This window comes from Trichosurus vulpecula, chromosome 5, assembly GCF_011100635.1.
Source record: "Trichosurus vulpecula isolate mTriVul1 chromosome 5, mTriVul1.pri, whole genome shotgun sequence".
Classification (NCBI taxonomy): Eukaryota; Metazoa; Chordata; class Mammalia; order Diprotodontia; family Phalangeridae; genus Trichosurus; species Trichosurus vulpecula.
This window is the reverse complement of record NC_050577.1, coordinates 160,345,561-160,358,061: the sequence shown is the minus strand read 5'-3', so window position 1 is coordinate 160,358,061 and position 12,501 is coordinate 160,345,561. Positions and strand designations below refer to the sequence as shown.

The 12,501-nt window shown below is 35.8% G+C and overlaps 1 protein-coding gene across 1 annotated transcript in view; it reads left to right on the top strand.

Annotated features, from left to right (window-relative positions):
- The window catches only part of SEMA3A (semaphorin 3A), a 299,829-nt gene that overhangs the window by 260,845 nt on the left and 26,483 nt on the right, over positions 1-12,501 (top strand). Inside the window, exon 14 of the mRNA XM_036761139.1 lies at positions 4,662-4,819. Within this exon, the coding sequence (XP_036617034.1) occupies positions 4,662-4,819 (158 nt within the window). The remainder of the gene's footprint in view (positions 1-4,661; positions 4,820-12,501) is intronic.

Genomic DNA, 12,501 nt, shown 5'->3' with positions numbered 1-12,501 from the left:
CACAGAGTCAACTTTAAGCTGTGACACATTGAAATAGGACTTGAGTGGAGATTTAAAGGAAATATCATATCACTTATGTTCCATTCAAAATTATATAATTATGTCTGAATGTCTATTTGTAGAAGGGCATTATTTTCTGAGACACTCAATAAGCCACCTTCTTGGTACGGATCTTGTCTTCAAAGATCATTTTATCCACTTGTGAAAGCTGTAGTTTACTTGGAGCTCTGGAAAACAATTTTATAGTTATAAATTTGTTTACATTTTGAAAACTTTAAGCAAAAATTATTCTTTCCCAATTGTATATAAAGCCCCATGCTTATTAATAGTGTTTATTATGCTATTTGAGTCTTAGTTTCTCCCTTCAGATTTTAATGAGTGCTTTGGCAGCACACTTAAGCAAAACAGATGATGGCAAAATGATGTAGTTTTCACAAACAGGTTTTATTTTTACTTTTCATGAATTACATTTTTGTTTCCATAAGGCCGTCAGTTATTTCACATCAACTGCAGGCAGTTCGTTAATATTAATTCAGAACAATATTTTGCTGCTAAACAATCTTTTTTTTTCTTTTTTGCTAAACAATTGAAAGTGTTGTTTGGATTTGGAAATAGGTCTTCAAAAATTTCTTTTATTAGGTAGTGGATCCTTCCACACTCCTCAAAGAACTGCCATTCCAAAAGTAGGCCAATGTGACCTAAATTAACCATGCTTTGAGGATACTTTGGTAACCAAATGTAATACTAATTTGATACTAAAAATATGATTCGGGAAAAATCACAACTCAAATTTCTCATCATAAATGAGGGTGTTGGACTACAGGATCTGTAAGGCTCCTTCCAATTCTGAAACTACATGATCAAATGAGAGTAGTAGCAGCAGCAGTTAACCCCAAGTTTGAGCAATGCCAAGTACATCATTCAATGAAATAAGGAGATAAAGTGAATATGAGTGAAACTGGGAAAATAATCACTGGCTAAACTGATGTCTCATCTATTGATGCAATTTCAAGATCATCCCTCTAGATGGGTCTCTAATCTTATGCTTTTTAATTTTTTTTGTTTTAATTGGTAATCATGCTTTATCCCTTGAACAAGATATTAAGACCATATTTTGCTAAAATGGACATCCTCTTCCCACAAGGATATATCAAAATAGATTGATAAATAATCTCTAAGACATGTAGAGGTATAATGTGTAAGTGAAACTCATAGTGGAAGTATTATTGACCTGATACTGTCATCTTACCCCTCATAAGCATGTTTTCACCTGTTCTTATGACCTAACATTTGTCAGTTGTTGGCAAGGAAATATGGGGATTTCCAGGATGGAAGCCAGACTGGCATATTTCCTCACTTAATGATTTTAATAGAATTGCTTGCCTTATATGCAGCATTTAATTTGTTACCTTCACATGTAATTTCTGTACAAGATGCTGCCTATTATAAAAATCCTTTACCTTGAAAAATATATTCTGATTATTCTGATTTCATCAAGTAGTCAGAAGAGCTTTCACCTGTCAAAGAAGAAAGGAGATCAGTGCTCCTCAAGATTATCTCAATGAAATACCTTATGGCTGAAAGCATTTGGTATACTGCAATTTATTTGAACTGTCTCTGGTATTTTTCTGACTTTGTATTTCTTCACTTTCTGGCAGTCATTAAGTTAAGTGATTTCCTTGGAAACATTATTTTATCTTTAAAAACTCTAGATTTGATTAGAAGTATAGAAGTCCTCTCTTAAAATGGCATGTCAATTCTTAAATACTATCAGAGAAGAGTGTGTGTGTGTGTGTGTGTGTGTGTGTGTGTGTGTTTAATTATCTAAATTATTTTTTTTCCAAAAACTGAATTGACCAGCTTGGCCAAGAGTTTTCCAAAATTATTATGTCAATAAGATAACTCTTCTACATTCAGGTCTGTCCCAGTCTTCCTACAGTGGCTTCTGAATTTCCTCCTATGAATACATAAGTGTTGTATTTGGATTCAGGAACCTGGGTTTAAATCTCTCTCTGCTGTCTAGGTGGCAGTGTATTATAGTGGCTAGAAAGTGTTGGAGCTGGAGTCAGAGACACCTGATTTGAAATCATACCTATTCAAGATTTAGGTACCTATTAGCTGTGTTACCTTGGATAAGTCACTTGACCTTCATCAGCTAGATTAAGTCTCACAACTACAGAGGACACACAAATGAAAATACTATCTATATCCTGATAAAGAACTGATGGACTCTGAGTGCAGATTGAAGCATATTTTTTCACTTACTTTATTCTTTCTTGTGTTTTTTTTTCCTTTTGATCTGTTTCTTCTTTCACTGCTGTGACTAACATAGAAATATTTTTACATGATAGCACATGTATAAACTATATCAAACTGTCTACCATTTTCAGAAGAGGGAAGGGAAACAGGGAGAAAAAAATTGAAACTCAAAATCTTGTAAAAATGAATGCTAAAAATTTTCTTGACATGTAACTGGGGAAAAGATAAGATACTATTAGACTAAGTCTTATCATCTTTACCTTCTCCCTTTTCATTTTAAAGTGCTACTAATTAGATTTGCAAGATTCCAGGCAAAGATATTTTTACTGGTCTTCGAGCTCATCTCCTATGTTCTAGATCACAGTCTAGAAATTCAAATCAATTCTCAAAGATCATGTTCTTAGCTAGCTATTATTCACTTCCCAGATCTATATTTTTTTTCATAATCCTATAAGTTCAGTCAATATTAGTTAGAATAATGCTACCTACATCCTCAAGGTCTTCAATTCTTTGTCCAGGACTTTGTATTCTTTAGTGATGTTTTTTTAGATTCCTTTTGTTGTTTGAATTTATCTGCATATGATCCACTAGAAGTAGGTGATAGATTACAGAGTTTTCAGGAGGATGCCTGTTATGTTCCAGATGATGGCAGACCCCTCTGGTGTATATATATCAGATAATGACACAGCTACCTCAATACCTCTGTTTAGGAAGTTAATAACCACCAAGTATTTTTCTCTGTTGTCTCTGATACCATCCCTTAGTGAATGACATCTTGCCTAATGACACCTGAGAATCCACATACTTTTGGAAGCTGCTTCTTCCAGAGTTGGTCCAGATCTCCCTCCTACAGGAAGAACTTCATATCTGTGATATAACTCTAAAATCTTCAGTGGTCTGTCTTTCTCTTCCTGTCACATTCCACTGTCCTACTTCTTGACACTTATGATTCCATTAGAAACCATGCTTATCCTTAGTGACTACCACTGACCATTTTTCATGCTAAGAAACCATGCATTTAAATGTTTATATTGGGACTTTTGCCAGGGATTGCCATGGAGATAACTGGTCTGTGGTTTACTCGATCCTTTTCTAAAAATTAAGATAGCATTTGACCATTTCCTATTTTCCAATAAATCCTATCTCCTATTCCACTATTTCTTTAAAAAAATAGCAACAGTGTGGTTCAGAAATTTCATCTGTAAGGTATAAAAGTACAACTCATCTTACCTAGAGCCATGAATTAATTTAAAAAATCCAGATGTTTTCCTCCTCTTTGCTTACTTACCTTAAGCTTTGATTCTCTCTTAACCATGTCATCTCTTCCCAGTCAGAAGATCATCTGACTTGATAAAGAATACAAAAGCAAAATAGAATTTAGTAATTCTTTTTGTTGGTGGTGTTATCTGTTAACATTACACTTTTCTCCCTTAAGCAGTAGATCTATGCCTTCCTTTTCCTTCAAACAAAGTTAAAACAAACAAAAAGGAACTGATTCTGTTAACATTCTTCACCATTCTTAGCTCCTTCTACTCTTTACTATCTTTGACACTCTGATGCTCTTCTGGGGAACAGACATCCAAAATCCGTCCATTGTGGCCACATAATAAGTAATGAATAAAGTAGGAAAATTCTCAGGAGCTGAAAGCAAATGATTCAGAAATTCTTCATGACTAGCCCATAATCTAAGACTGCTTGTATGTATGTATTCATTTGGTATAACTAATTTTAAAATAAGCATCCTAAGATGGAGAGACAGTGTGTTACAATAAAAAGAATACTGTTTTTGAATCAGAAGCCCTGACTTCCAATCCGGTATTTCTCACTACCTGGGTGATCTCCACTTCACTTTTCTGGCCAAATGAAGACTTTAGACTGCTAGAGGCTCTCTGAGGTACCTTGTAACTCTAAATTTCTGGACCTTATTACAAGGGATGACCTATAAAGTAACACCATTTAAATGTTACTCTCATTATATGTCTAGGTTCATATCAGTATAAAACACCTGGTTCTGCCAAATATCAATATCATTATTAATAAAAATAGATTTTATTTGGTACTTTTAGGTTTGTAAAATGCTTTTCATATATTATCTTAACTGGCCATCACAATAACTCTGTAAGGGGGGGTACCATTATCATCCTCACTTTACAGATGAGGAACCTGAAGCTTAAAGAGATCAAGTGATTTACCCAGGGTCACACAACTAGTTAGTGTGCCTGAGGCAGAATTTGAACCCAAGTCTAACAAGTCCTATATATCGTTCAATCACTTGTATGAATTACCACTAGTAGAATTCATTTTTCCCACCCAAAATGTAAGGTTTGCTTGCGTATAGACTAAGAATCTTTCAAATTCTATTTGCAAAACTTAGCCTTTATAAAAGTGACTTCTTTCCACAGCAACAACTCTATGTTGGCTCAGCTGCTGGAGTTGCACAGCTACCTTTACATCGGTGTGATATATATGGAAAAGCTTGTGCAGAGTGTTGCCTTGCTCGAGATCCATATTGTGCGTGGGATGGTTCTTCATGCTCTCGCTATTTTCCTACTGCAAAAAGGTAAGGTTGACAGGGACAATAATATTTGTATATGTATATATGCGTGTATATACTTATGTTTTTTTAAAGTTCATCAGAAGACCTAATGATTTTGCCTTAAGTTTTTCGTTGTTGTTTCTTTAAACTGCTTTTATTAGAAGTAGCACATTATAAAATGGGATCAGCCAAGAAGAAGCCATAACAACAGTATATTATTTTATGGGTTATATGAACGATATTTCACAAAATACTCTCAAAAGGCAATATGGAAAAACTTGGATACTCTACTCAAAGGGACAAAAGCTTCTGCAGGATGATAGAGTGGGAAACAATAAGACTTCTTGGGATTTCCCTCAGAATACAATGAAATTAACTTATTTTGAGACACTTAGAAGTGAGTGTGGGAAATCATCAATTTTTACTGATTGTGGCAATGCCAGGTATTTATGTACGTGGTCACAGTAATGTGATTTGGTCTATTAAAATAAGGAAGCTAAATGGTCCACTGTATTAGGAGAAATAGGGGCAGCCTTTACTGAATCCAGGTATCAAGCCGTACAAATGACTTACCTGAAGGGATATCCACAGATAGGAAGGATACAGTTGTTGAATATTAGGGCTAGAATATATGTACTGGTACTGTTGAGTGTAGAACTTCCCTGGTCTCTTTTCCTACCACAAAACTCTGCTGAAGGAGAGGACTCATCCGAAGAAGCCTAACAGCCCCCTCCTGATGGTTCATAGAAATGTTAAAGACCAAGTCCCAAGGGCATATCATTTATGAAAAAGGAAGGCAGATAGGAGAAAAAGAAAGGAAAGGAAAGAAAAGAAAAGAAAGAAAGAGAGGAAGAAAGAAGGAAAAAAGGAAGGAAGGAAGGGAGGAAGGAAGATTCCTATTTCCCAGAGGATACTTAGGTCAGTGGTATCCCTTAATTTCCGATCCTGTCTTATGCACAGACTAGGGCCTTCCCCCCTTGAAATTCTGTCTGCATTACAGAGTCTATTAATCTAAATTCCTACAATAGCCAGGTTTGCATTTGTACTTTCAAAGCTATATATAATGTCATATATAAAATATATATTATACATAATTATGTAACATACAATAATTAAATAATTATATGTTATATATGCATGTGTGCGTGCTAAGTGGAGCAGTAGATAGAGTGTCACACCTGGAGTTAGTAAGACTTATCTTCCTGAGTTCAAATCTGGCCTCAGATACTTAACTAGATGTATGACCCTGGGCAAGTCATTTAATCCTGTCTGCTTCAGTTCTTCATCTGTAAAATGAACTGGAGAAGGAAATGGCAAACCCCTCCAGTATCTTTGCCAAATGGAGTCATGAAGAGTTGGACATAACTGAAAAATTACTTAACAACCACTATGCCTGTGTGTGTTTGTGTGTGTGTGTGTGTGTGTATAAAAACACATATATACGTACACACACAAATTGAACACAGTAAATTATTACTGTGTCTGTCTTCAGGCTTTGTAACTTAGGTGCTAAGATACAATTAGCAAGCTACCTAGGGGGACAATGTGATAGAATGGAAAGAGTCATGGCTTCAGAGTTAGAGGCAATGACTTCACTTTCTACCTCTGCTACTGACTACTTTGATCAGTTTCCTCATGAGCAAGCTAAAGGAGTTGGACTAAGATCCCTTAGAGCTCTAATTCTAAAATTCTATGATCCTATTTGGAACATAGTACATCACAAATCAAAATAAGACTTATAAATGTATTCTTATATGACAAATTATCATCAATGAATGGCTATTTGTTATTATGCTTTCTTCTATATAACCTTTATGTCAGAGCATTCCATACCATGAAAGGCCTGGAAACAATTGGTTGGGCTTTCTTTTCTTTTCTGTTTTCTTAGCTCCTATCCCGTTTCTCAACCCTAGAGATACCTTGATATTGTACCATCTAGTATACTGACACTACCACCCCTATTTGTAAACTTATGCCTTACAGTTCACAGTTCTACTGATAGAGTTCAGACCAAGTACTCACTCTTTCTTTGTCTCTCTCCCTTTGCTTCTACTCTCTTCCCCTTGAGACTTTTTATTTCCCCTCTCTCACTCATCCCAGTTCTGGAGGGATTGTTTGTGCTATAATTTTGTAAGTCCCCAAAACAAATTCCAGGTTCTGGTATGTCCTTTTCTCTTCTTACACAGAGATAGGCTTCTCGCATCTAAGGAAATGCTTCCAGTTTGCTCTGGGACTGACAAAGGATCCTAATCACCTCCTGGCCCTATTTCCTCTACTTAAACTTAGGATGGAATTATTTAAATCACTTTAGGATACTAGGAATCTTTATCTTTAACCATTCTCAAAGTATGCATGCCTGCTGGGCGTTCCCATCTCTAACTTGAACTCAGGGGAGACTGGAAGGAAAAGGAAATCACAGCTAGATACAAAAGCTGCTATGGACGTCAGAGTTGCTATTATTATATTATTAACTATATAGTAATCATTTATACACTAGGGGCATTCCCTTGGACTAGAACCTTAGTTGAATTGAGTGGATTACCCAGAGTCACACAGCCAGTGTGTGTGTCAGAGGTGGGACATGAACCCATATCTTCCTGACTCCAAAGCCTCAGCTCTATCTACTATGAAATTGTGCTTCTAACTGTAAACTACTACTGCATACTAAGCAATGTTTACAAATTGCAAAATGCTATTTACAGTCAAAGAGTACCCTAATTATTTACTTTCAGCCAGTCATTTTTCAATCCTGTCCAACTCTTTGTGGCTCCATTTGGGGTTTTCTTGGCAGCCCATTTTTCAGATAATGAAACTGAGGTAAACAGGGTTAAGTGATTCGCCCAGGGTCCCACAGCTAGTGAGTTTCTGAAGACAGATTTGAACCTGCAAAGATGAGTCTTCCTCACTGCAGGTTCCACACTATCCACTGGGCTACCTAGCTGCCCCAGTATTTACTTACTGTGTGCCTAATGTTGTGTTAGATGTTATAGGAAAAGCATAGGAAGCAAAAAGGGCGTTTACTGCATGGAGCTTATATTTTAGCTGGGGAAGGAGTATGTATATATCTAATTCAAACCTTGGCTATTATTTCTTAGAGGTATGACCTAAAAAAATCACTTTGGCTTTCTGGACCTCATCTTGATCTATAAAAAGAGTGAAATGACCTAAATGATGATTAAGGTTGCTTATCACTCCAAATATTTTGATGCTCTGAAAGGAAGACATCTCATCCTCCAGAATTTTACTTCACCCACCTGTGGCTCCAAATAACAGTCCATAATTTCTACTGATATCTGACACTGACTAATCCTAAAGATTTCATTTTGTCCATGATAATTGAGAAAACACATAAGCCATGTAACATAAATCTAGTGTAAGCTATCAAAATTAAACTACACATGCATTCAGATAATGGATCAGTTGAAAAAGAATGCCTCAGGAATGCCAATTTGAATCTAAGCTACTTGAAAGTTTTAATTGTTTCATAATTTGTATTTGTCTTACCAGTGCTTAGCACATAATGGGTGCTGTCTTGTAACAGGTGCTTAATAAATACCTAATGAATGATTCTATTATCCTTCATTAAATGTATTCTTAAACCACTTTTATTTCAAGGAATTCAAGCATTTCTTCAATAGGAAGGGTATAAAAAGCTTGGTAGGAATAATATATATATATGTATATACGTGTGTGTACATATATAAATATGTATACACACACAGCAATATGTACTCTATAATATATAACATATAGCAAAAATGTATATAACAATATAGGTGTTTCTCACAGTAAACGGATAAGGTAGATATTAAAGATAACAATAGCCCCATTTTACAGATGAAGAAACTGGAACTCAAAGGAGAGGTGGTTTGCCTGTAGTCACACAGCTAATGTATCAGAAGTGGGATTGGAATCCAAGGCTCTCCTGATTGCAGCCCCAAACCTAGTTCTGTTTCACCTAATATCCCCATTTAGGAATATGACTTTCTAAAAGCAAGTATTTAAAAAAATCTCACTGATAAAATGTTTTGGAAGCAGTTGGGGATAAAATAGGTAGAACAGGTTTCTACGTTACTACCTTATTTGAACTAGTTGGTTCTTGATAAAAAAGAGTTGTAAGCGCTCATATTAATGCTGTTCTGGAATCTATTCATAAAGGTCCTGATCTTCAACTTAAAAATCAAAATGAAAATTGATGGGCTTTTGCCATGTTACTATAATATTTTAAAACTTATAAATTATACATATCTGATGAGAAATAGTGCCTTAAGTCAAGCATACACAATCCCCTCAGTCCTCCTTACTTTTCCTTTTCTGCAGGTAAACTATTGTTTACCCAGTACTGGTGTTGGCAGATTAATCTTACAAATTCGAACCTCGGTGAAGAGATGAATGTATGACGGATCAAAGATATCAGAGATATTTAATACATTACAACATGACAGTCATTATGAGGATAAAAATAACACTTATTTAAAACTAAAATTTCATGTTTCCTAAGTACTTTTTGTGGGGCAACTAGGTGGTACAGTGGATAGAGTGCCAGACTTGGACTTAGGAAGACTTATCTTCATGAGTTCAAATGTGGCCTCAGACACTTACTAGCTATGAGACCCTGGGCAAGTCACTTAACCTATTTGCCTCAATTCCCTTCTCTGTAAAGTGAGTTGGAGAAAGAAATGGCAAAACCATCCTAGTATCTTTGCCAAGAAAACCCCAAATGGGGTCACGAAGAGTCAGACCTTACTGGAAAAAACCACTGAACAACAAAATGTACTTTTTGCTACAGGGGGACAAAAACAAAGATTCAAGAGCAATGGAATTCAACTTTGAACTGAAATTAATAGACCTTTCATTCTTTGAAAGTTCACACACCATCCCATAATTTAGTGGTAACCCAGTTGAAGAATTTGTTAATATTAGAATTTGGAAGGAGTTGAGAGGAAAAGTTTTTAAAATATGGCCCTTAGTATACCCATCACAAACTGAATATTGAATATTATGATGTAGTTGAAATATGTTTATTGAATCCCTTAGACTGTAAAAGTGTAAGGAATTATCATTAACACATTTCCCTTTCATTGTAGACACATTCTACTTAATCCATATCACTTGTCTAACACCATGTTTTTAAAAAGGAATTTTTTAGAAGCTTTAGCTTGTATTTTCTCCCCATTAATTGCATTTTTAAAGTGCCTAAATGACAGTTGAAAGTCTCCTCAGATGCTTTGTGGTTCGTGTTTCACAAGTTCCCATGTTGGCTTAATTTTGAAATGTATGACATTTGTTTGATATCCTCACTAATTCTACAAATAGAATTCTATAAATATGTTTGTCTTTGGAATTTATGAATGCAGTAACAGAATCTTTGTTAGCAGCTTGAAATGGTCTTCATGTGACTGCTTTTCAATTGTAGAGAAAAGTTTTAGAGGGAACAAATTACCATTAAATTAGGAAGTAGAAAAAAACATAGGCCAGAGTATCCTAGCCTTTTTTAGTCCATTACACAGAGTCATCTGTCACTCCACACAATTTCCCCTCCACCACTAGGTTTATGTACATACCTACCAGACATCACTCCTTCCTCCTTTTATTTGGTTAGTAGCATACTCACCCTAGTCAAAAATGTAAGGGAGTGAGGAAATCCAGAACACTCCACATCAAAGATGTCTCTTTGAGAACCAAAGTGTTTTGATGCTTTGGATAGGTATCTAAATTATTCACTCCATTTTCCTGTCAGGTCAGAGACGCTATGCTTCATCGACTTAGGACAGTTTCTTCAACCCTAAAAAAAATGTGAAAATGTTCAGTTTGCATGATTATTTGTCTTACAAGACACAATATACCAAAAAAAAATGCTAAATTTTACATGATTTACAGATGGTGTTTATACTGTGACTTCTAGCTGAGAAATGAAAAATATTTTGCAAAAATCCTGGAAATTTTTTGAATCCCTCACACAGGATCTACTCAAGGGCTGAGGGAGTGATTCCTTAATAAATGAATATAACTATTCCATGCCTAGAGGAATATGATAGTTATGGAAATAGGAAAATTAAAAGATAAAGAATTCCTTAGAGCAAATGAAATAAAATTGTTTGTACTCCTTATATCACTGGGTGACACATGCTTCTCCTCCCATCCATCCTTTCAACCTTCTCTGTTCCCTTTTACTGTATTGGTACCTATTAATCATAATTTTATGAACCCCATATTAAAATGAACCTAAACCATGTTGATTAATGTGAAGGAGTGATCAAGCATTTACTCAGCATCTACTATGTGCAAGACATTGTGCTAGATCCTGGGAGTACGTATAAGATAGTTATAGTACTTGATATCTTACAGCACATGTCAGGGGAGGCAGGGAGAGGAGACAGTTAGGGGAAGGGAATTTTGCTTTGAGGAATCACAAGAATTGTGAGTAGAACCACAGGGCAGTGAACTATCACACCCTTCCCATTAACAATGGTAGTAATAATTTGATTACTGTTCCCAGAGTAAGAGATTGGGAGAAAGGCAGTAATCATGATGGTAAAGATGGCAAAATGCCCATGCTGGGTAGCTGAACAGGAACTGTTTTCCTGCTGCATGGCTAGATAGGATATATAATATATCCTGTGACTGGCTACATATAGTGAGTTAGTTGTCAATTTACTCACTCGCCCACTAATTTTTCTGTATGCAACTTTGGGAACTTTATGTACATTTTCTGAGCCTCACTGCCCCATTTGTAATTTAGTAATTTAGGATAAATGGTCCACGAAGTCTCTTCCTATTCTAAATCTATCATCCTAAGATCCTCTGGGGGCAGCTAAGTGGTGGATAGAGTACTGACCCTGGAGTCAGGAGGACATGAGTTGAAATGTGACCGCAGACACTTATTAGCTGTGTGACCTTGGGCAAGTTGCATAACCCTATTTGCCTCAGTTTCCTCATCTGTAAATGAGCTGGAGAAAGAAATGGCAAACCACTCCAAGTATCCTTGCCAAGAAAAGCCTAAATGAGGTCACACAGAGTAAGACAGGACTGAACAACAAATACATGATCCTCTGATCCAATCAGCCCATCTTAGCTCCAGGGCAAAGTCCTAAAGCTGAGTGGGTTCAATAATAGTCTGTGTGGCAGAGAGAGGTGAGGTGTGTATATGCATGTTCTAATTTACCAAGCTTGGGATGACTTTTAATACCATTAATAGCTTTAGAATTTGGGGTAGCAAAGGAACAAGATCACACTAGAGGCAAGAGAGAACTGGAAACCAAGACAAACAGGGTGACAGATTTAGAATGGGAAGAGACCTTATGGACAATTTACTCTAAATCACTAATAGGGAACTGAGGCTCAGAAAATTTATATGAAATTCCCAAGGTTACACATAGAAAACACCACAGAAGATATAAACTAACAGGTGACATTAAATTTAGAAATACATACTATTTTGATAAGGTTTTTTCTTTGAAATTTTTTTGTGAAATTCTTTCAGATCATTCATTATTTGGGCAATTTTCTCATAGCTCTCATTTTAAAATTTAATATGAACTGGAGATTTTTGGTTTTAGAGCTTTACTTTGCTAAACACTGTGGTATAGGCATGCAAAAATATTACTCACCATACACTTGAGTGAATTGTATTTGGGAGATTAAAGAACAGTAGAATGTGCAGTTGTTTGTTCCTTTGTTTTTCCACTCCTAAAATGTGGGCAGTA